General features: G+C 42.5%; 1 protein-coding gene across 2 annotated transcripts in view; it reads left to right on the forward strand.

Annotated features, from left to right (window-relative positions):
* NALCN (sodium leak channel, non-selective) overlaps positions 1–25,624 on the forward strand; it is a 227,496-nt gene that overhangs the window by 128,826 nt on the left and 73,046 nt on the right. For both annotated transcript variants that reach the window (XM_066620423.1, XM_066620424.1), the window contains 4 exons: positions 909–1,076; positions 5,459–5,650; positions 12,739–12,876; positions 21,855–21,929. In XM_066620423.1, coding sequence (XP_066476520.1) covers positions 909–1,076; positions 5,459–5,650; positions 12,739–12,876; positions 21,855–21,929 — 573 coding nt within the window. The remainder of the gene's footprint in view (positions 1–908; positions 1,077–5,458; positions 5,651–12,738; positions 12,877–21,854; positions 21,930–25,624) is intronic.

The following is a 25,624-nucleotide window of genomic DNA, read 5'->3' on the forward strand; positions in this document are numbered from 1 at the left end:
CTAGGTGGAAAATGTGCTCCTTGGTGACATTCCACACTTTCTGTCCTCCACACTTTTTTCCTTGCTCAATTCCTGGGAGGCATAGCTATTTTGACTGAAGAAGAGGTGACAACCTGCTGACTGCAATCCTTGGTGTTACCATTTCCCCATCTTATGGACTTCTTACTACATTTCATGACTAACAAGAACGTCCACAAAGCTCACACCAGGAGTGCCTGGAAGACTGAATTCAGTCATCTCTTGTAAATAATGATGACTGAAAGACTGCCTAAAGCTGTTCTCTGAAAAGTCAGGTGATTTAAATATGGTCAAATGTTATGCAAACTATTTGATACATTTTTTAAAAAAATTGTTGGTGATTTTGAGCTTCTTTGACAAGCATGTAAAGTGCAAATTATCCAGCCTACACAATTTAGGAATAAATTAAAATATATTTAACTCTCTAATTGTCAATCGTCTCATAATGGAACTGTGAAACATGTCAACATTCTGGAAGAAACTTTCACTGTGATAGATAACTGTCTGAGGGTTTATTGGTGGAGGTGACAAGAATCTCCACTTTTCTTCGGCCTGGAATACTCTTTTTAAAAGCATCATGTTTTAAGTTATTGTTTTGCATGACCTAAGTTAAAAAAATCTATAGCAGGGGCTGCACAAGCTTATCTGCCTCCCCAAATGGCACCACATTCCACTGCCTACCTCCCCACATTCTATTGCACAACAGTGGTCCAGGTTTTGTGCCTTTGTAAAGATCCTTGCACTGTTGAGGCTTAAGAGCATTCAAAGAGCAGGTTTGCTTTAACCTGAAGCCAGGTTCTGCCATGTAAAAATGATTGTGTGAATCAGTTGTAGGTGATGTCTGAACACCTTATTTTAGCACCTGTTTTTCTTCTTGAATCTTTCCTCAGGTTGCTTTTACAGTTCTATTTGATTTGGAAGCTCTTCTAAAGATTTGGTGTCTGGGATTTACAGGATACATCAGTTCATCTCTTCACAAGTTTGAACTATTACTGGTTATTGGAACTACTCTTCATATTTATCCAGACCTCTACCATTCACAATTTACATATTTTCAGGTATTTCACTTTGGCATGTGCTGGAAAGGTGGTGGAGTAACTCAAATTTTAGTCACAAACAGGCCAACTTTATGCAACTTTGCTGCCACTGGAACTAGTTTTCCAGTGGTGGAATGCATTCACAGCTGTTGCACATGGCAAACCAGAAATGTGCATAGCCCAGTGCTTCCGGACTGCTACTGGAAATACAGCAAAGGCCCTTCGCATGGCAGCAGGGTGAAGCAGGCCTGCTGACCTTGGTAGGTTGGGTGGGAAGGTGGTAGAATGGGGGAAGGCTGGGGGTATGTCAGAGGTGGGAGGGGCAGTACCCAGTGTGCGCAATCTCCTCCATGGTGAGCCAACATGCCCTCTTGTCTCCTCAAACATATTCTAGCTAAAGATCTGATGCAGATTCAAGGAAACCCTTTGGCGATCGAGGGGTTTATGCAGGATTAAGAGAAAAATATTTTAAGTATTTTGGGGCTCAATTCTGACCCAGAGTTGGGCCGACGCAAGTCCCTTGTACCAGCCTAAGAGGGTCGCAAACATGCCGTAAAGAACACCTGCACCTTCTCTAGAGTCAGCTAGGCCAGTGCATGGATGCGCACCGTTCTGTGGAACCTGAATCCAGCCTACGTGCCAACTCAGGGAAGGAGCCTTGCGTCGGCCGATGCAAGGTGCTGGGGTGGGGGAGGAGGAGAAGGCAGGTGTACGGGGCAGGGGGAGGGCAGTCCCTGGGCGGGCAGGGAACAGGAGGTGGGGCTGGGACCTGGCAGTTATGCTGGATCCCAACCCCCATTTCCGAGCAGCGCGGAAAGTCTTCAAACCCCTCCACTCTCCTCAGACATTTGCCACCTCTGGAGGTGGCACATGTCCAAGGAGACCTATAGGGGCTGCAGTGGCTTACCTGAGGGAAGGGGAAGAGTTTCCCATTACCTCCAGCTGAGCCACTTTGGCACCCTATCATGCTCTGAATACAGCACAGGCCTCCTGACCTGCCTGTTCCAGCACAAGATAGGATTGCTCTGTAAATATATTTAGCGATTAATCAGGGGAGCCCTGATTAATTTATTAGTTTAATCTAGATAATTAACTAAATCTCTAGAAATTCTGGTGGGTACACAAATATGATGGTTATGCAAATCTTCACAATTTCTAAGCCAGGCACCATTGGCTTCCCCTTTTAAAACAGACACCCTTTAAGTCTTTCAAGATAAATGTAATCTTTTTATTTAACATATCAAAAAGAATGGCTTTAAAAAAAAGTGAAATGAGACAAGACTTGTCTGAAAGCACTATAGGAATGATTCTTCAGTCATTCATCCTAGCATAGATCCAGGCACGTTGCTAAATAAAGGGTACCTGCCTTATTATAGCCATATACTTCATTAAATGTATTGTGTAAAGATACATGAGTTTTTCAAGTAGAGGCATCTGCCACGCTGAAAAATTTAGGTCACCTTCTGCAGTCCAAGTCTCCTTCCGGCAAATGACAGGGGAGGTTGAAAAATGCATTACCATTCATGTCAGCATGTAAGTCAGAAATCCACTATCTCCTCAAGCAATCAAGTTCCTAGGGACTGACATAACATATCTCCAAATCAGTGAGGGTCAAAAGATTATGTTCACCTAGATACTTCTAGCGGTTAGACAAATCCTCCAACATATTTATGATGACAAGTCTACAATATTCCCCAGTGAAGCAGCAAAGAAAGAGCTGGGAAAGAAATTCTTATGTTATCCTCCAGACCTATTTTTCATCTTCTATGTCTTCCCCACTGTTTATCAGAAACTTTCGTAATACATGGAAGACTTAACATTTCAGCCAATGCCATAAAAATCCAAAAATCATTGCAATATGTAATCAATATTACATATGCAATGACTGAAGCTGCATCAAATGGCATGGAACAGACTAATCCCTTTCTACATAAGCAAAATACCAGAGCTACGTTGATATGAATATAGGAATTATGAGTCAGGGAGCTTTGAAGATTACCCTGCCCCTTTCTCTCTTAATGAAAACAAATGGGGTAGTAAAGTAGTTCCTGGAAAGATTAATGTGCTATTTAAATGCCAATTAAGGTAGTCTAAGTGGGGGGCACCCGTTCTAAAACATTTAAGTGGAAAACTACTCTAAATGTGAAACAGGAAAAAAACAAAAAAACTTTTTTTTAACACCCAAGGAACCATACAGCATTTTCACCATAACTTGCACCCTTTGAAAATTTCACCCTTTGAAAATTTGTAAATGATCGTTGTTGTATTTGTCACAGAATCCAAATTCTGCATAATAGCTAGATGGTATTCTGCTGAATAATTTCCAAGATATGAAGAGATTCATATGGTCCTCAGAACTCTAACCTGTATACAAAGTTGGGACAAATAGTGAGCAGAGCTGTGCTCCTGAAGCAGCACCCTCCCCCCTTCCTCCCTACAATATCTCCCTATGTCTCCTGAAAAGTTGGTTCTGAGCATTGAGATACCCTTGGGAATAGTGATAGTTGTGGCAAGGGATGCTGCAGACGGAGAGGGTGCTGATGAAAATCATAATCCCTTTGGATACAATCCAGTAGATCAGTGGTGCCCAAACTTTTTAGCACCAGGACCCACTTTTTAAAATGACATTCTGTTGGGACCCACTTTGGTTTCCCAGACTTACAAAAAAGGAGATATAGAAATAAATAAATAAAATATTATTTCTAAGTAATAATTAGAGAAACGACACTCAAACATTTATCTCCCTATATTAACACATGCTTGCAAACTTCAGGAGCTTAGCTCCTTGAAGGGCAATTAGCAGCTATCTTGCAGACTGCAGGAGCTCACCTCTTTGCTTGGCAGTTAGCAGCTGTCTTACACACTGCAGGAACTGAGCTCTTTGCACAGTAAGTAGTAGCTATAGTATCTGATTTTTGAATAGCCTCACGGCTTGAGGCAATTAGTGATCTTTCCATCACCTTTTGGGGACCCACCAAAAGCCAGGTTGTGACCCACCAGTGGGTCCTGGCCCACAGTTTAGGAACCACTGCAGTAGATACAATTAATTCAGCTCGGGGGGAATTAAATCCTAGACACAGAGGAAGCAAGCAAAACAAAGTTTGCTAAGACAAGCTAAAATCTGTGCTAATTATATAATTAAACAAGCAAGGACACTCCAGAACTTGAGTGAAAAAAGTTTCTGTTTTTAAGAACATAAGAACAACCCCACTGGATCAGGCCATAGGCCCATCTAGTCCAGCTTCCTATATCTCACAGCAGCCTACCAAATGCGCCAGGGAGCACACCAGATAACAAGAGACCTGCATCCTGGTGCCCTCCCTTACATCTGGCATTCTGACATAGCCCATTTCTAAAATTAGGAGGTTGCACATAGGCATCATGGCTTGTAACCCGTAATGGATTTTTCCTCCAGAAACTCGTCCAATCCCCTTTTAAAGGCGTCCAGGCCAGACGCCATCACCACATCATGTGGCAAGGAGTTCCACAGACCAACCACATGCTGAATAAAGAAATATTTTCTTTTGTCTTTTGAAAATATTGCTTCCTGAACTATTGCCAAACAATTCATCCAGAGGTGTCATTTCAGATTTTAGATTGTGGGGCAAGGGGAAGACACCAATGTTCAAATAACTGCCCTTAACATCAAAATTAAATTGCAATGTCATTGCATTTTAAAATGATTGATTGATTTTTCGGGGGGGGGGGGGATCCTTTTTAACAATGTAAACCAAAATGTCTAACAGCAATCTTCATAAAATGGTAAATTAAAATAAAACGCAGTGGCACCATAAAACAGCACATCAACTGGCATCCCTGCAAAAGCTGGGAGCAAATGGATTTACATGACGGTAGCATTATCTTTGCAGTTATGTACCTGTTGGCACATCCATGTTTGCCAGGGACAGGGGTTGTAAAAAAAGTGTTTAAGAAAAAATTAAAAAACAAAGAAATGTAACTCTGCATCAACTGTGATTAACTGAAGTCCTTTGTCTTTGGTGAAAACTGAGGGGTGGGAAGAAACAGGTTATAAAACTGAAACCAGATAAAAGCATAATATATTGAACTGATCGGTAACGTAAGTTCTCACCTGTGATTTCAGGATCAGAGCGCAGGTGGGTTGATCCTTCTTTGAACAAGGAATCCTATTGTTCATTACTGCAGAGTCCCTTTTAATTCTCACCAAAACTTTTTTCTTACAAATATATTTTGTAACTATAATATACTGTAAGAACCAAAGGAAAACAAACATAAAGGAAATCAATGCACCAGAATGTTTGCTACTTTTTTATTCAACATATGACACTTAACACCAGGAGGTTACTTGAAATAAAACTTTCTGTGTGAGAATGGTTTGACATCCTACAAGTAAGATCAATAAAGTATCTCCTTTCTCCTTGCAGGTGCTTCGAGTAGTTCGACTTATAAAGATTTCTCCTGCTTTGGAAGACTTTGTGTATAAGATTTTTGGACCTGGAAAAAAGCTTGGTAGTTTAGTTGTATTTACTGCCAGCTTATTAATTGTAATGTCAGCAATCAGTTTACAGATGTTCTGTTTTGTAGAAGAACTAGACAGGTTTACAACATTTCCAAGGGTAAGTGTAAAAAAATAAATAACACCTTCAGCTACATTTAGTGGCATAGCTAGCAGGGGCAGCGGGGCAAGCCACCCCAGGTGCCATCCGTGGGCAGAGGGGGTGACACCCCATGTGATCAAAATTGCAAAAACTACAGTTTTTAGGAATAATACCATCATGTTATATATCTTTTGATGTGTAATTTACATCAGAATGCAGTCAAACAGAGTGAAATATCTCCATTCTATCAAAAGTTATGACTAAAAAACCAGAAAACAAAAATACAACTATGTAATAAAACTAGATTTCCTTAACTCGAAATGGACCAGTGAGACTGATTTTTTGAAGAGCCAATGAGATGTTATTATGACATAGCATAGAACCAATAAGTTGTTAATAAGGTGACACCTGCGCAGGTGACACCACTAGTGACTAAATTGTGGAAATTGTGGTTTTTAGGAAAAATACTATCATGTTATATAACATTCATTGTGTAATTTAATGGAGAATGTAATGAAACACCCCACTGAATGCAGCTTGTTCTTCACCAGCTTGATTGCAATGGTACCAATGATGGGGGATAGGATTGGGTAGTTTGTCTGGTATTTGATGTTTTCCCTCGGTTGAAAAAAGGCCCTATCTGACTTGCCAAACCAGATTTAGCTTAAGTAATAGTTAATTGGTGTATATCAGAGTAAAAAAAGGAAATGTATCAGACAATTGGTACTAATGTAATGAGTGAAGCATGCTGCTTTGAATGAAAGAAACTATTATATCTTAATAATCTGCTAGGCTGAGTTTATGTGAATTAGAACCAATTCATTGGTATGAGTGAGTCAAAGTCACTTTTTCATCATCACTAGTTTTAGTGAACAAATGATGGTCAGAGTAATTATTACAATGAATAAGGAAGTGCCACAGTCATGTGTAAAAAGAGTTAAGCATCTATTTTTAATTAGCTCCCAGGGTAGAGGATGTGGGATGGGAAGTAAGAGGCAACAGAATATGAGCTTTATAATTCTACCATTCTGGATAACCTGACTAAAAGCAAATGCAAATGCGTGTTTCTTTTTCAAACACTGAGATGAGGCATTTAAAAAAACAAAACATATTGATATAATTCAAGAAGCATATGAACTTGAATGCAGATGGCCTTTTCTTGCCCTAAGAAAATCATTGGTTCCAGATAGAAAAGCATTCTTACCGCAGACCTTAGAATTATTGCATCCTCATTTAATATTAGTAGTTTTGCTAGTCAATGATCTTGACTCCTTACAGAGTAAAGTCAGTGGAAAAGAAAGGTCCCTTGCCAAAGGGGCTATCTAAATTTAAATACCAATGCAACAAAATCCGGTGTTGCTGAATGACATATAAAATCATAAATGACAATTATGATAATATACCTGTAGAGTGGCTCCCAAAAAGATTTCTCAAGGAATCTATTAATAGAATAATGTCCTTGTTGAGACTCCATCCTGCTACCTTGGTCTGAACATCAAGGAGCTCATTAGTCTTTTGAGTCATATTGTTTGAGTCACATTTCCCTTCCCTTTTGTATCATGGTCTTGTCTCTTTTAGTTTATATGGAATTGCAATCAGGGTATGTCTTTTTTTTTCTCCTTATGAAAAGCTTGTTGACAGGAGCACAGTATAAAGGACAAATATTTTTATAGTTGTTTTCAGCAACACTGGTAGCAGTCTCCCAATTCAGGTCTATCAGTGCAATAGGGTAATATGGTAGAGTCCTGATATAGTGGAATTGCTAGCAGAGCCGTAGCTAGGGTGGGTAGATGAAGTGAGCACAACCTCCTTTGGGGAGAACTGGCAATCACTTCTGGATTCTCCCCGGAGGAGGAGGTGCTCACTGCAATCACTTTGTGTGCCCAGATTCCATGGAGAAGGAACCCATGAGGCAAACCCAGTGAGTTCCCCCTCATCCGGGGAGAACCCGAAAGTGATGTCACGACATTGAGACATTAGTTCCCAAGTGCATTATGGCTCTGTTTGTATGGGGTTACATTTTTGCATGCTACCCTTCTTTTTTAAAACATCAAGTATGGAAGTATAGAAAACTATAGAAGTATAGAAAACAAACACAGCAGAGAACAAAGTGGGGTAGAAGCTTTCTCCCTGATTTGCTAGTTTTCTGCTTCCAGAGAGTTTATTTTAACATAAGCTAACATAGGGAAGTATTCGAAAATATTTTTTCCCACTTTCAGTTTTAAGTGATACAGCCCAGTCTGTCATGTCATTCTGTTGCATGTGTGAGTCCAGTCTTCATTTACAAATAGCAGTATGCATCCCACAGGTGCTTATCACATAAACCTGGCCCTGAAGTCTGAATTTACATTTGCTTGTATCCTGTTTTACCACTACACTCAGCTTACCTATCACAAGCACAATGCTAAATGTGCATTGGTTATGGGTCTTCAGCTTAAGCTCTGTAGTTCATGCCTGCAATGATGTGAGCAATTTCAAGTCACAGAAACCTATGTCCCTTTGTCATGATGTAATGATAGTGTGGCACTGCACAACACTGAAATGTTGTGCGAAGGAGTCAGGGCATGTGGCCAGAAGTATTTAGTTAGTCATAAACTGACAGTGAGTTTGACTCCCTGTGAGAAAAAGGACAGAGGCAAATGGCTTGATGGGGCACAGGAAACAACTATTGCACTGCTCTGTATGAAGCACAGTAGCTAGCCACTAATCAAGAACAAAAGTAAAATGGCAGTCGCAGGCTGACAGGGTACCTTTTGCCATTTCCCCAGAGACTCAAAAGCAAGTACACTTAGCCAAATGAGAACAATTGATTACCATGTCCATTAATGTCGCTAAATCAGAAGACTAGAACTAAAAACAGCACCAGCACTTTAGGAACATTACGGGTTTTTGAAAGAAAGGGAGAGAAAAAGGCAGACAACCTTCAATCCCTAATGCCTCTAAATTGCATGCTTTCACGTGGTTACCTGACAAACAGTAAATAAGTAGAAGCTTATGGTTGCCATGGTTACCAAATAAGTATAGCATTCTCAAGTCCATTTTTGTCTTCTGATGTGATCTGACAGATTTGTTTTCAAGTCACCATGGGCCTCTGAAAGGGACTTTGGGGATCGTTTTTTACTAATTTTGTTCGTCATTTGTCATTCTGGAAGTCATGTCCAACTAAAGAAAATACCCTGCGTTCTAAAAATATTTTATTATCTTGATATTTGGGGGCACGGTGCTCTAAAATCTGTTTGCTGCATCTCAGGAGATGGCATTGATTGTCTGAAGGCTCTTTTTGCTCTAGAGAACAAAAGCCAGTGGGCTGACACCAAAAATGGTCATCCTCCTCAAGTGCTCCTTGTGCTTCTGTTATGTGTAGTTCCTTACCTTGTGTCCTGATATTTGCTGTGTGCTTCTCCCTTCTTGCTTCATTTTACTAGATGACACTAGAAGAGGAAGGAGAAAAGCCCGGTGTAATGGCATCAGGACATAGGACACGTTGTCCTATAGAGGGGAAGAACTCAATACAGAGTTATGATATGGCTATTCTGTGTTCCTTTCAGCATGTTCTTCTTTGGGTTCTTACTGTATGAACTTCAAATTGGGCAAAATCAAAATCTTTCCACCTCCCCACCTCCTCTAGACTTTAACATTGGGTGTGATTTCTTTGACTGATGGACCAAAAATACTGTATTTCTAAAATGTATTTTAACATGCACTGATGTATAAGCATATACAGAGGGACCCTCTATTTGACTGATTTCTCTGAAGAGTTCCTATTTGACTTCCTGCATCAGAACCAGTCACAAAAAATATTTTTTTTAAACTCTCTGATTTTTTTCTCCTATAACACAAATTAATTCAAAAACTCTGCATTTGCATAAATCTTCAGTTTTCATTTTCACAGCTGTTGGTTCTGTCAGCTAGATAGCTGCATTTCACAATCATTTTAGCATAAACAGTGAAAAGTGTATGTTTCAACTAAAAATATCTTCCCCTGAAAGAAAGATTGCTACTTGCTGAACTTGAAATCACTATACCTTGCCTTATTATTTTCTTAAAATAAGTATTTTCCAATAGGGAAAATTTTAATAATAGAAAAGATTTCAAATTTGTTGAGATGCCATTGGAGTAGAGCATATTTTAAATGGAACCTTTGGTTTTCATTGGAATTAAAAGGTTATCTAGCTTTTGTTTTAACATAACATTTATTCGTGCTAAAAATAAATGAAGTGCAATAGAAAATGAGTGCCATTTAACTGCCATGAAGACAGAACTTAGAAAGAAAGAAAAGGTTCATTTAAGTGAGGCACTGTAATTTTAAGTGATTCAGATATAAATACAATAAAAGTGCTGAAAAGAACTTTAGCTGTTCACATATGTAGTCACCCTGATTCAACTAAGCTTACTTAAGTGTGGTGGTAAAAGGTCAAATCCTATCCAATTTTCCAGTGTTGGTGCATCTGTGCCAGTGGGGCATGCACTGCATCCTGTGGTGGGGAGGCAGTCACAGAGGCCTCATTAAGGTGTGGGAACATTTGTTCCCTTACTTCAGGGCTGCATTGTGGATGCATTGAGGCTGTACCAGTACTGGAAAGTTGGATAGGATTAGGCCCAAAGTGTTTTAAGTGAATGTTTTACTCTACACAAATGTTGCCATAAGTAAAACCCTAAATCCATACCAAATGTGTCATTCTTTTTGTGCCATTTATACTGTAGATTTGTACTGCATTTTCTACATTCACCTCAGTTACAGATCACAGACCAGGTCAAAATATGTTGTTGACGTGCTTTGCTTCTTATTCAAGTTTCAGCACCTTTCCATGCATGTTTACTCAGAAGGAAATCCCATTAAGTTCAGTGCGGTTTACTTTCAACAAAGGGTGCAGTCCTAACCCCTTATGTCAGTGCTTTCCAGCACTGACATAAGGGCAATGCAGCTCTGAGGTAAGGGAACAAACATTCCCTTACTTTGAGGTGGCGTCCGTGAGTGACGCCCAACTGCAGGATGCAGCACATGCCCCATTGGCACTGCTATGTCAGTGCTGGAAAGCACTGACATAAGGGGTTAGGATTGCGCCCAAAGTGTCTATTGGATTGCAGGCTTCGGCACATCTATGGCTGGGGTAGTAAAAGAGATAAGAAGGAAATATTTGGCAAGCGCTCAGTTTTGCCATATCAGTGATACAAAGAGCTGTCTCTGCATGAGTGTGCACTCCTAATTTGTTCTTAATTTTATTAATTTAATTTTTTTTTTCCAGAGTTTACTTTTTCAGCAATTATCTCAATAGAACTCTCATACTGCTTCTTAAAGTTCTCCCAGTCAAAGCAGTAGTTTGGAGATTTGGCATAAGAGCTCCTGAAAGGGGCGGAAAAGATGTTTGAGTTCTCCATATGTATCATTTGTTTGGGATATGAGGAGTTTAAAGAGTAAATTGGAGGTTGTCTTGAAACAATTTATGAAAAGGAAAGGTGCAAGAAAAGAATCCAAATGTTCACACATGTGGTGCATACCTCTCCTAGGATTATGGCCTTATTATTTTTAGTAGTGTGCTTAGCATGTCTCCTAGCATTGGTTCCAAATGTATTGCATTTTATTAATCATGGATTGATGGTGCAATCTTATCTATGTTTACTCAGAAAGCCTTATTGAATTCATTGGGTCTTAGAGCCAAATCCTGAGCTTGGTATGCCAGCTTACCACCAGTGTGCACCATCACAAACGTGTCATAAAGCACATTTGCGAGGGTTATTACCAGCTGAGCACTGGAGCTGGCCCAGCACAAACCTGCTCTGGGCCAGCACTGATGGGAGGCTGGTGGTTCACCACCTGGCAGTCACCCAGACCACTGGATGGTGGAGAGATATGATGGATGAGGTGGGGAGGTGGCATTCTGGGGTGGGGGAGGTGGGGGAAGGGGGGAGAGAGGGCAGGAGGAGGGCGAGACCTGTGAAGCTCGGCTCCACCGAATCCTGAGTCCCATGTTGGGCGGCGCAACCCAACATGAAACTCTCCACTTCTGTGGTGGCTCAAGAGTCGCCACAGAATCAAGTAGCCCCATTGCAGGGCTACTTACCTTACCTGGAGGAAGGGGACGGAAGCACCCCACCCCTCAGGAGCCGTCACAGGCTACCTGGTTGCACGTTGGATGCCGTGGTCAACATTTTGGCACCATGGTAGCCCTGTGATCCAGGCAATTTAGGATTGGGCTGTTACAGGACAATCTTAACCTGGAGCTGGCAGATTGGCAGGCCTTCACTGCATCCAAGGCAGGACTGGGGCTGAAAGTGGCTCAGCTTAGGGCAAGGGGAATCGCTTCCCCTTACCCCAGGTAAAGCGGCAGCAGCCCCAATGGGGCTACTCGATGTGTTCCACCTCCACAGGTGCAAAAATGATGCAAAAATTTCCTAAAATGTTGAATCTTGACCCAAATCCACAGTTTGCACTTGAATAAGAAACCAGTGAATTTCTGATGAAGACAAAAGGCTTTAGGATTAGTCTCTGGGCTGTATGTTGTGCCTTCATTGGTGTGGCAGAGAAAGCTAATCTAACTAACTTTAACTGCAAGAAAAAGTCCCCTGACCTATCTTGGGCTGCATAGAAAGGAATGTGATCATTTCAGCCTGCTTGGATGAGATGAGGAAAAAGAGTGCTTAAAGGTGGCATTGTAAAGTACAATGTTGCTCATTATAGTTACTGTTTTTCTAAAGAGAGATTCAAATGCTCCTTCCATTCAGCCACATGTTTATTGATTATGATGAGCAGGAAACAATGTAAACATAGAAAGATGGTGGTTTCCCGAAGAATGCACGAGCAACAACAAAATACATCGGAATATAGCCGAAGAAACAATGTATAATCCAGGAAAGTTAAAATGTCTTGCTAATTTCTTCTAAGCAAGCCAAGCCCTGAGGCCTTACAAAGTTTCTAACGCAGAATTGCTGTTTAGTTCCACAACTTACTGAGAAGCCATGGGCCGTATTCATAAATTTTGGCTAGTAATAGTCCTATCACAGTATTAACAACTGTGGGTGCTGGTAACAGGCTGAAATGGTTTGTTTGCTTATGTCATAAAGGTCTAATGAGCTGGTCTTGTGTGTTTGATTTTCTTCTCCTGTAGGCTTTTATGTCAATGTTCCAGATCCTTACACAGGAAGGCTGGGTGGATGTCATGGATCAAACTCTTAATGCTGTTGGGCATATGTGGGCACCTGTTGTTGCTATTTATTTCATACTTTATCATCTTTTTGCCACTCTGGTAAGTTGCATACTTTAATTTTCTTTTTCAAACTCACATTTGAAATGTGTTTCATGTTGGTGCATACATAAAAACAGAAATAATGTTTAGGGTTCTGCTTTACTTATGCTTGTAATGCTAGTGCAGGGCTATGGGGAAATTTATGGGGTGAATTAGCGGGTAGGAAGAGGTGCTTAAACCATTCGCTGCAGTGTATTTAGCACTGTGCACACATGTCTTCCGAGTTGCCCTTGCATATATCCTCCAAGCAGTGTTAGATCTTTCCCATCTCCAATATTTCCTGGTATAAAAACTGCTTTGAAAGATGAATTTGTTGGAGCAGTTAGTAGGCATGGGAAGGGTTAAGCTCTTTTCCATTGATCTCCCCCTGCGGATTCCCCTGAAGGGGCCTCTCTTCATCCCTGATTTCCTGTTATGAGATTGGAAGCAGGTGTATGCCAATTCTACATCACATTCAACCCTGAGTTGCCTACCTCCTACGTACTGTCTTTGATGAGCATATGAAGCTGCCTTATATTGAGTCAGATCATTGGTTCATCCAGGTCATTAACTGTCTCCATTGACTGTGAGCAGCACTCCTGCACATAAAGCATGTGCTCTGCCACTCAGCCACAGACTGCAGTTCTTCCCATTAGCTACATCGAACGACAACCTCTTTATGCAGAGATACAAAAAGCAACTGGCTATGCACAGAATTCTGCTCATAAGAATTTCCCCACTGAACACTTAGTCTGGAAGTGCTGATCATGTTTCTTTGTTGATTAGCGACAAACTGATAAGAACATAAGAACATAAGAACAGCCCCACTGGATCAGGCCATAGGCCCATCTAGTCCAGCTTCCTATATCTCACAGCGGCCCACCAAATGCCCCAGGGAGCACACCAGATAACAAGAGACCTCATCCTGGTGTCCTGCCCTACATCTGGCATTCTGACTTAACCCATTCCTAAAATCAGGAGGTTGCGCATACTCATCATGGCTTGTACCCCATAATGGATTTTTCCTCCAGAAACTCGTCCAATCCCCTTTTAAAGGCGTCTAGGCTAGACGCCAGCACCACATCCTGTGGCAAGGAGTTCCACAGACCGACCACGCGCTGAGTAAAGAAATATTTTCTTTTGTCTGTCCTAACCCGCCCAGCACTCAATTTTAGTGGATGTCCCCTGGTTCTGGTATTATGTGAGAGTGTAAAGAGCATCTCCCTATCCACTCTGTCCATCCCCTGCATAATTGTGTATGTCTCAATCATGTCCCCCCTCAAGCGTCTCTTTTCTAGGCTGAAGAGGCCCAAACGCCGTAGCCTTTCCTCATAAGGAAGGTGCCCCAGCCCCGTAATCATCTTAGTCGCTCTCTTTTGCACCTTTTCCATTTCCACTATGTCTTTTTTGAGATGCGGCGACCAGAACTGGACACAATACTCCAGGTGTGGCCTTACCATCGATTTGTACAACGGCATTATAATACTAGCCATTTTGTTCTCAATACCCTTCCTAATGATCCCAAGCATAGAATTGGCCTTCTTCACTGCCGCCGCACATTGGGTCAACACTTTCATCGACCTGTCCACCACCACCCCAAGATCTCTCTCCTGATCTGTCACGAACAGCTCAGAACCCATCAGCCTATATCTAAAGTTTTGATTTTTTGCCCCAATGTGCATGACTTTACACTTACTGACATTGAAGCGCATCTGCCATTTTGCTGCCCATTCTGCCAGTCTGGAGAGATCCTTCTGGAGCTCCTCACAATCACTTCTGGTCTTTACCACTCGGAAAAGTTTGGTGTCGTCTGCAAACTTAGCCACTTCACTGCTCAACCCTGTCTCCAGGTCATTTATGAAGAGGTTGAAAAGCACCGGTCCCAGGACAGATCCTTGGGGCACACCGCTTTTCACCTCTCTCCATTGTGAAAATTGCCCATTGACACCCACTCTCTGCTTCCTGGCCTCCAACCAGTTCTCAGTCCACGAGAGGACCTGTCCTCTAATTCCCTGACTGTGGAGTTTTTTCAGTAGCCTTTGGTGAGGGACCGTGTCAAACGCCTTCTGAAAGTCCAGATAGATAATGTCCACGGGTTCTCCCACATCCACATGCCTGTTGACCTTTTCAAAGAATTCTATAAGGTTCGTGAGGCAAGACTTACCCTTACAGAAGCCATGCTGACTCTCCCTCAGCAAGGCCTGTTCGTCTATGTGTTTTGAGATCCTATCTTTGATGAGGCATTCCACCATCTTACCCGGTATGGATGTTAGGCTGACCGGCCTATAGTTTCCCGGGTCCCCCCTCTTTCCCTTTTTAAAAATAGGCGTGACATTTGCTATCCTCCAATCTTCTGGCACCATGGCCGTTTTGAGGGACAAGTTGCATACCTTAGTCAAGAGATCTGCAACTTCATTCTTCAATTCCTTAATAACCCTTGGGTGGATGCCATCAGGGCCCGGTGACTTATTGATCTTTAATTTATCAATGAGGTCTGAAACATCTTCTCTTTTAACCTCTATCTGACTTAACTCCTCGGTCAGGAGGGGCCGTTCGGGCAGCGGTATCTGCCCGAGGTCTTCTGCCGTGAAGACAGATGCAAAGAACTCATTTAATTTCTCTGCCATCTCTAAGTCTCCTTTTATCTCCCCTTTCTCTCCCTCACCATCCAGAGGGCCAACCGCTTCTCTGGCGGGTTTCCTGCTTCTAACATATTTGAAGAAGCTTTTATTATTCCCCTTAATGTTGCTGGCCATGCGTTCCTCATAGTCTCTCTTGGCCTCCCATATCACCTTCTTACATTTCTTTTGCCACAGTTTATGTTCCTTTTTATTCTCCTCATTAGGGCAAGACTTCCATTTACGGAAGGAAGCTTCCTTGCCCTTCACAGCCTCTCTAACTTGGCTGGTTAGCCATGCGGGCACCCTCCTGGATTTAGTGGAACCCTTCTTTCTTTGCGGTATACACCTCTGCTGGGCCTCTATTACTGTTGTTTTAAGCAGCCTCCATGCACTCTGGAGAGATTGGACTCTTTTTACCCTCCCTTTCAACCTCCTTCTAACCAGCCTCCTCATTTGAGGGAAGTCCGCCCGTTGGAAGTCAAGGGTTTTTGTTAGAGATATATGATGTTGCTTGTACACACAGAGTTGCATGCACAAATTCACAGGGGGACAAAGTCATACATTTCTCCCTCTCAAATCTTGGGGAGACTCTGCTCTGCCTTACATCTTTTGCCTACTGTGAAAACAGTCAGGCTGAGGAACGGAGCCTTCTCTCTGATGTTACACGTACTGTGGTATGTACTTCCAAAAGACATCCACCTTGCCACATCCCTAGCTGCGCTTCATCAGCAAAGGAAAACATTTTTATTTTTAAAAGCTTTTCCCAATGGTTGTCTTGTCTTGGATGTCAGTTTTAGTTTTATGATTTGACTGTTGGATTTGTCAGATGGTTTTATTTCGTGTGATGTTTTACAGAGTTTTGTTAGCTGCACAGGTACAGGTACCTATTGTACAAGTACCTAATGGGCAGACAATGAAATGTGTACTACTTAGGTTCTCTATTTAAGACACAACACAACACACCTGCCCACTGAGGATTTAACTTCATGCATCTAATGAAGTGGACTGTAGTCCATGAAAGCTGATGCTAAAATAAATGTGTTAGTTTTTGAGGTGACACCAACTCTTTGTTTTGGTAGTAAAGACCTAGTGCGTCCTTAAGTCCCTAGCAAATCAATTTTCCAGTAAGGGAAATGATTGTGTTGTGCTGTTTTGCACAAGGAAGCTTGCTTCTGCGTGTGGATTGTTCCTGCTGGATTAAGGCAACAATGTTCATAATCTTAGAACAGCAGTTCCCAAAGTCCTACTTGAACTTTGGAACCCCACTGTTGTGGGGGTGGGGCAGGAGTTGGGGGTGCCCTAGTGGTGCCACAGCGATCATGATGGTGTGAGGACCCAGGGATATCCTAACATATCTGGGAGCGTCGTACAGCCTCCTGGTGAGTCCTGGAGGCTTGCAGCTGCCTCTGTGACCCTTCACGCAGGTCCAATGAATTCTGTTCTGTTATTGGATCTCAATCCAACTCAATCGTGCAAACCGGAAGTGAGCTCTGATAGCAGAATGGAGCTCACTGCAGCTGTGTGGAGGGTCACAGAGGCAGCTGCAAGCCTCCAGGATCTTCCAGGAGGCTGCAGGATGCTCCCAGGTACATTAGGGTGTCTCTGGGTGTCCATGGCACCGTGATTGCTGCAGCACCGTTAGGGACCCATTCCTGGGCCACTCCCCTTAAGGGGGAAAGGCCCATTTCCACTTCCCCTGATGATTGCAACTCACTAGTTTGGGAACCACTGTGTTAAAATCAAAGATTTCAGCCCTGCAGCGTCTGATGGTGGCCAGGCATTGCAGTGACACAACAAGGAGTTTTAAACAAGGCCTTACTCCCTCGCTTGACCTCATGTTGAAGCTGTTACCCACCACGAGCATTCTTTCCAGGCAGGGAATCATGATGAGGCAGGAACTTGCCCTTCTCATGTAGAGACACTGTGCAGTTTCATTGCACTCTCCCTCTAGCCATAATTAAATTGAAGGCTGATGAATAATAAAGCCTTAGGGCACAGACTGGTAATTAGAACTTACTATCATGCTTTCCTGTTGTATTTGGCACAAATGAGCACACGGGAAATGTCATTATGCTGCAGCATGCTTACTAACTGAACAAATATAGCAATTAATACACTTTTGTATTACAATTTATTTTAGGTTTCTTGCTTTTTCCTCGTGACCTTCCATTGTGTTGGATTAAAGAAATAGACACTTTTCCAGGGTACAGTGTACATGGAAATACTATTTTTTCCCCTTTACACTGCTATGTCTGGCAAAGCAGGTTTTCATTGTTCTCCAAGTGCCTCACAAAATGTGCCTCCTAAAATCCTACGCCTTCCTATAAGTTCCTAGGATGGAAAGAACCACCTGGTTCCATTTCATAGCATTTTGGGCAGAACACAGAAAGAAAGAATTTTCTTCCACCCAAGCTCTGAGTGGTTCACAGAAGCTGGAATGTAGTCCACAGGAATGAGGCATGTTTTTATCCATTCTTTTGCATACAGACCTCCACATACAGGGAGGTGAAGTCTCTGATCCTGCAAGAAGCAGGTTTTTAAAAAACCTCACTGGAGGGGCATTGAGACAAATTGATCTAGTGTAGCTTTGGTAGCTACACCAACACTTATCTTGATGCCCCTGTCATCACAGACACAGTGCAGCAACGTATATGTAGCTTCCCCTTTCTAGAACACAGAGCGTAGACTTGTATCTGGATTGTGGATTGAGCTTTTTACCTCAGGTTTCCAATCCAGAAAGGGAGAGATTTAAAAAAACAAAAAACCCTTCCCTGTTTTTGTGTCAGGAAGGCATGTGATGAAAGGGATCTAGTTCAGCCAAACTGTCTGACCCCTCCCATCCTAAATCTAACAAAGGTTTAAAGGGCATGTTTTACCTACTCCATGCTAGATCAGAGACCACTGAACTATCCTCGCATCCATCAGATTCTTGGCTAACATGCATCACAGCCTCTGAGTATGGACAAGGAGACAAAAACTCTCCAGTGCACTAGAAGCCTCAGGGCCCAATCCTATCCAATTTTCCAGTGCTGGTGCAGCCACAATGCAGCCCTGAGGTAAGGGAACAAACATTCCCTTACCTTGAGGGGACCTCCATGACTGGTGCTCCACTGCAGCATGCAGTGCACATCCTGCACTGGTCACAACTGCACTTGTGCTAGAAAATTGGATAGGATTGGGCCCTCGTTGTATTTCTTGAGTAGACATATAAACCACTGGAAAACAGTGTGTCCTAAGCCCAGTTCAGAAATGCTTCTACACCTCATGGTTCCTACACAGATTCTTGTGCAAGAGGAACTCTGTCCCATCCCTACAAGTTGCATCTTCAGCAACCAGCATGATAGAGGTGTGTATATGTTGTTTGGCCATGGATAGTGTTTGTGACATTACTCATGATGTCACACTAGTACCACTACATTTGTTGATTCTTTGAATATTTTTCTTTTCTTTTTACAAATTTGTTGTTTGGGAAATAAGTGCTTACCTCTTTTTTCCATGAACATACTAATAATAATAATAATAATAATAATAATAATAATAATAATAATAATAATAATAATAATAATAATAATAATAATGTTATCTGGTCGCACATTCTGGCCTCCATCCTCCCACGCTCAGAGCAGATGGAATAGCTCGGCTCAGCTTGTCAGCTGCTTCAGGGTCGCACGGTGCTGGTGGCCTCGAACTGGTGACCTTCAGATGTTATCTTCAGGCAAATGGAGGCTCAACCCTCTAGACCAGACCTCCTGCCTGAAACATGTAGCCTGAAAAAGGAAACAAAGAATGCAAGGCAGTGGAAGCTATGATCTACCATTTCAAAAGTCTTTCCTTTTTTTTCTAGAGTTTGTACTTTCTTCTGAAGCACAAATGTTTCTTCCCCCCCCACACGCACATACTCACACACACATACACAGAGAGAGAGAGAGAGAGATTGTCCCATCTGAAATAAGGTTCCCCACTGCCTCATTGCATTCATGTAGTTATCCTCAGTGGCGGACTTCCCCAGCCCCACGCCCTGGTGCAAAGGTCCGCGATGGTGCCCCCACGAGGTGCCACTGCCCCCATGCAAAGATCTGCCCCCCACTCACCTAGAGCAAAACGGAGCCTTGCATGACTTCCCCGCATTCTTAAACTGTGCTTCCAGCAAACCAGAACCACAGTTTCCGACCATGTCAGGAGCCTTAGTGAGGCTTCCACGCAGTCCTAGAGGCGCACGAGGTTCCATGCCTGTGGCATTTGCCACTTTCACATAATGGCAGGTCCACTGCTGGCGATCCTCAAATGATGACAGAAATGAGGCCAGCTCCACCATGGTGCTAAGGGGGAGGGAGCAGTTCCTGTTGCTTCGAAAAGAATGAAGACTCCATGGTGACAAAGTGACAAGTGGATAAAAGATCAGGCAAATGTTGCAGTAAATGATAACTTCCAACAGTCAGGATGAGGAGGCAGGGCAAAACTCAGAAGTGCTAATTGTATGCACTTGGAAACAGTCTGTAGAGAGCTGGAGAGAAATGAATAGATTTCACAGCAGAATTTAGACAAAAACTGTGTTAGGAGTAAAGTCTATGATTAAATCCAGAAGGGAATGGAGGAAGTTAAGCAAATAAGTTGAGGTTTAACTATTCTTTTGTAATAATGCTCTAGACCAGCTATTTGCAACCACTGTGCCATGGCACATTGGTGTGCCGTGAATAGTCCCCAGGTGCTAAGGGAATTTGGGAGAGAGTCATTTATTAGTAGGGCCTTTGGGGGATGTGCACTCCCCATTGGTGGCACAGTGTGCCTTGTCAATTGTCAATAAACCGGTAGTGTGCTTTGACCATTCTAGTGCCTTGCCAATGTGCCATGAGTTCGAAAAGGTTGAAAATCTCTGCTCTAGATTTGTTTTTGATGCTCACTGGAAATCTTCATTACATGCATGCTGTTGCCAGCCATAAGGACTGGAAATACCCACAGATTAAATTCCATTAAATTTTGCTACTACTGCACAACTCTTTGATAAATCAGGCACAACTTTTCATTGTGGTTAGAGCTAGGCCTACAGTCTGAAATACAACTGAGCTAAATTTTCATACATTTGTATTTGTTCCCAGTCCCCAAAAATCCACTTGCAGTGGCAAAATATGTTGCTGAACATGCCAGGATCCCATGACAGAAAGAGAATGAGACCTTTGGGACTCTTATGCTGCAGCACTGCTAGGAAAGAAATCAATGAGAAAATGATTTGGAAATGAAATGATTCATCTAGAAATTCAATGTATTGGGTCTACTTTACAATAATTGAATACATAACATATCCCTACGTTCAGGTTGGCTGATCTCAAAATGAGACATACTATATAAACAGCTCAGGAGTGCACTGTTTGCTTTTTTAATCTATGTGTGCTTATGATGCAGATACAGGAACACCCAATTATAATGGTTAAAACATTATATACCATATATACCATTATATGGTTAAAACACGCATACCACCATCACTAGGAGCAGAGCCTTTTCGGTGGTGGTACCAACCCTATGGAATGCTATCCCCATTGAGATCAGGCTGGTCCCTATACTACAATATTTCAAAACTGATTAAAATCTTCTTTTTTTTTGTATTGTATTGTTTAGCTTTTGGAGGGGTGTGAGTGTGTACTGGTGGCAGGGTTATTAAAATTACTAGGCTTCAGTTTTGTTGTTGTTGTAATACTGCCTGACAATGTTTCAGATTTTAATATTTTGTTTTATTTAATTGATGTTTTAGGTTTGTTCTGTAGGCTGTCTTAGGGTGCCTTTGTTGAGGGAAAATGTGGGATATAAATATCTGAAAAGAAATTAATTAGTGGGGTATGACTCTTTCCCATTTAGACAGATCAGCAGAGCTCTGTTTTTGTCTTTTCCGCCTTAGTATATTTGCAAGCTCCATACTAGCCCCCCTGCTCACACCAGTTATGAGACCTCCAGAGCTCATGAAATGTAACTGAATGGAAGCTCATGAAACTTAACTGAATGGAGGGAGAACTGAACAGGAATATGGGAACCATACATGAATTCCGTAATGGCCCATAGTACTGAGAGAGGCACAGAACTAGAAATCAGCTGAGCCCTTTGAGGATTCCTCCCTGCACAGGTGGTATGCCTGCATGGGGATGGATCTTACCCATATTGTATCTTTTTCTGTATTGAAGAACTCACATTGATCATAGATTGGGGTCTGAGTATAGAACCAAGTCCTGCAAAATGCAATGTATGTAAAGTAGATCTATTACACAGAATAGACCAAGAGCAAAGAGAAAATGAAAACCTGCCTTACTGTTATTACTGATAAATTTCCAATGGAAAGCAGTTTTTGTCATCTGTATTTAATATGCGGTATTTTTAATTCTTTTGTAGATTCTGCTGAGTTTGTTTGTTGCTGTTATTTTGGACAACTTGGAACTTGATGAAGATCTAAAGAAACTTAAGCAAGTAAGCTTTTTCATGTCGGATACTAATTACGACAAAGCAATATTGTGCCCTCATTTCTCTGGGAAAATGCAGATGTGAAACGCCTTTTTAGAAAAGTGAACTACACAAGATGCATATAAAGTTTAATAGGACATAAAACACCTTGGTCTAACTATGAAAATCAGTCAAAGTTATTTCTTTCACTTTTTCTTAGTATTGTTTTAGGTTCAGTACCCACCCACTGTACCCACCCACCCCTGCCCAGTGTTTCATTTAATCATATTAACAGCCCAATCCTAACTAAACCTTCTGCTGATGCAGCCACACCAATGGAGAACACCCTGTGGGGGAGGCAGTCCTGGAGGCCTACTCGAGGTAAAGGAACAAATCAGGGCAAGCCTTCACTGCCCCAGTGGGTTTCCCCAGATCTTCACCAGCCATTTTGGCACAAATTCAGGGGAGAGGGAAGAGAAATAGGAACAGGAAAAGGATCCTAGCACATGCATTTATATAAGAAGCTGCCTCTTCCGTTGAAGTGAATGAGAATGCAGTATCATAAACCTGAGGTTCAAGTATTTTGATGAATTGGTCTGTTTTCCAGATTTGAGAATGCACTAGAGTATGATGGGCTCTGTATTTTACCATCCATTGTCTGTGTACCACAAAAGCTGCAAAATGCTATATAAGAAAGGTTCAGAATTACTATGCTGCTAATATCTCTACATTAAAGTGCATATGAGGGCAATTTTGCTCTAGCAATACATTGCTCAGTGTTCTAACAATTGTTTTACAGCCCAATCCTGAGCTGCCTGGGGTGCAGGGCTGCAGCAGTGACGAAAATGACTGCTGCTGCATCTTGCGTGCTCCGGGCAGCAGCTGGCAGCTCCTTGGGAGAAGGGGACATTCGTTCCCTTCCTCCAGGAAAACAGAGTAGCCCCACAATAGCGCGAATCGATTCACTGCCAACCCAAAGGTCGGCGGTGAATCAAGAGCCTCCATATAGGGCAGTGAGCCAAACACAGAGGCCCTGGATCTGGTGGAGCAAGCCTCCACCAGTCCTGCCTCCCTCTCTCCCTGTTTCCTCCCCTTGGAATGCCTCCCCCCCACCTCCCCCCACGCTCCCACTTACGTCTCCACTGCTCCAGTGGCTACCCGGCTACCACCGACACTCGCCTGGTGGTAGGGCCAACAGACATGCCTTATGGCATTTTTGCGACAGTGTGCACCGGCGGTAAGGATTGGGCCCTATGTCATGTTTCCCCGTTTTGTAATTAAGTATCTGGAATTTTCCATATAAAGGTATATTTAGAATGAAAGGAGCTAAGGAATTGCTTCTTTGAAATGGGTGATTGTCCAGTGATTGTCAATGAGAAACGGTTTTTCCCTTGAGGTAAGTGTGAATCCCTGGCTTTGTGCTGATTGCAGTTGTGAGCTATTCTGCTGAAATATTGGTTTTTCTTATCATAGCAGATTTCATTTTTTATGAAAGAAAAAGAGGTTTCATTTTTTAAAAGAAAAAAAACAATGCAGTGACACTTTGACTTCTCCATTATAAGCTGGCTATAAGAAGAAGAAAAATAGTGTGGTGTAATAGTTGCTTTTCCATCAGACCCATTTTCATAATGGAAATAGTTTTGTATCATTGTAGGAGAAAATATTGTCCCCATCTGTAATTAAAAAGCTAAATGGATTGCTGAGTGATGGCAGCTAATTTGCTGATGCTCCAGAAGTGCCTTGTGCATACAAATGCAACCTTGTACAAAATTCAGTTTGCCTGTGTTTGTTTTATTTTCCATTTGTGGTATCTGTAAAGATTGAGGTAAAAGGAAGCTTTCTTTGATAATTAATGACTGCCTGGAAGGAAAGCCTTTTAATCAGCATCTTCTAGCTATTCATTATTTCCGGGAAAATGACCTGTGCTACGGTGCTATTGTTACTCTCTCAAGGGTATGTCAAACATCACAGAAGTAGCCGAGTTCAACTGCCTACTCATTTAAACACTAAACTGGCAGTGTCCTGACTCATGTTCTACTTGAAAGCACTCGCGACTTAAGAAACACTGTGGGGGCTTATGCAGTCACTGTGAAGACATCCAAAGTGGCTGTCCAGAACCCATCAAGCAGATGCTCAGTGTTTAGCAGAGGACAGGAAGCGTTAACTGTATTAACTGCAATATGTGAACTATGTTTATATTAAGCATGAACCAATACTCCCCAGTGTGATATATATTTTCCAAATATGATTATTGTTCACTGGGACCTACTTATTGTGATAGTAAGCAAAAGGCACTGTATTATGTTACTACTACTCTAAGGGCCCAAACCTATCCAACCTTCCAGCTCTGATGCAGCCATGCCAACAGGGCATGTGTTGCATCCTGTAGTGGGGGGCAGTCATGGAGGCCTCCTCAAAGTAAGGAAACATTTGTTCCCATATTTCGGGACTCCATTGTACCTGCATTGGCTGTGGAAATTTGAATAGGATTGGTCCCTAAGTATGTTAGACTTGGCAGCCCAATTCTATCCTTCCCTCCCCCAGGCTATTGCAGCAGGGCCCTATGCACAGATTGCCCATGCTGGCGGTCTTCTCAAGGTGACATTCATTCCTTTGCCCCAGGGTAAGCCCCAGCTTAGGCAATGGGGCAACTCAGACCTGCACAAGCTCTGTAGCTGGGTGCATGTCCATGTTGCCTCATGTCAGCGGACTGAGACCGGAAAGAGGGACAGGATCCAGCATGCACAGCTGCCACAGATCCTGCCCCCTTCCAGGACCTGATCAGCCCATCACTCGCCCCACCCCATTGTACTTCCTCTCCCGTTGCACCCCGTTGCACAAAATTACAATGTATAATTTTAACATTTAAAATGTAAAACAATTTTCAGGAGTGCCCCATTATCCATGCCCCCCGTGGATTCCTAAAACCACAGATACGGGCAAATGCCCATCCCTGCGGTCCTGGGGTCTGCCACCTCTCCAAAGGTGAGGGGAACTCTGCTCCCCTCACCTCTGGAGGGGTCTCTGCCAAGCTCAGACTGAGCTCAGAAGGCAAAAAAAACACAGCCTCTTGTTTCATGTAGGAAACCGGAAGTGACATTTTTAATGCCTTATAAGGCATTGGGAGGCCCAAGGAATACCTGGAGGGGGTATGTGCAGGACTGCATGCACTGGGGGGGAGCCCGGACCCAATCTGCAAATAAGTGAATCCGTGAATATGGGATCCGTGGATTTGGGGGCCCCCTGTATTCAAAACTGCTTTTACAAGTGTTTTACAAAGACACTTTTTCAAGTGTTATTCTGAGAGAAACTCCTAAAATCCTCCATTTCTGCAGATGTTTCTCTTCATAGTGAAGTAATCCTGACTGCACAGCTTTTGCATTTTCCACAGGCAGCTGCAAAACATGCTTCAGGCTGGTTCTCAGGGGGTTATCCATTTCTTGGCAGTTGTCTCCTCCACATTCCTTCTTCTGTAGCCAGTGGCTTCTGGTCACCCTTTCAAGGTGATCTTGCTTAGCTTTTTCAGACAAAGTGACAACTCCACCTCCAGACCACATCTCCTCCCATATATAAGGGAGACGAGGAGATGAAAGTGAATTTTCAATAACCCATTCTTTAGTGCTGCTCTCCCCCCCCCCCCCCCGATGTTCAGCTGTATGAGACAAAGAATGTAGTTCATGAATGTAATTCACTCTGATGTATGGGGGAGGAAGCCAGAGATG

The sequence above is a fragment of the Tiliqua scincoides genome, chromosome 3 (genome assembly GCF_035046505.1).
Source record: "Tiliqua scincoides isolate rTilSci1 chromosome 3, rTilSci1.hap2, whole genome shotgun sequence".
Taxonomy (NCBI): Eukaryota; Metazoa; Chordata; class Lepidosauria; order Squamata; family Scincidae; genus Tiliqua; species Tiliqua scincoides.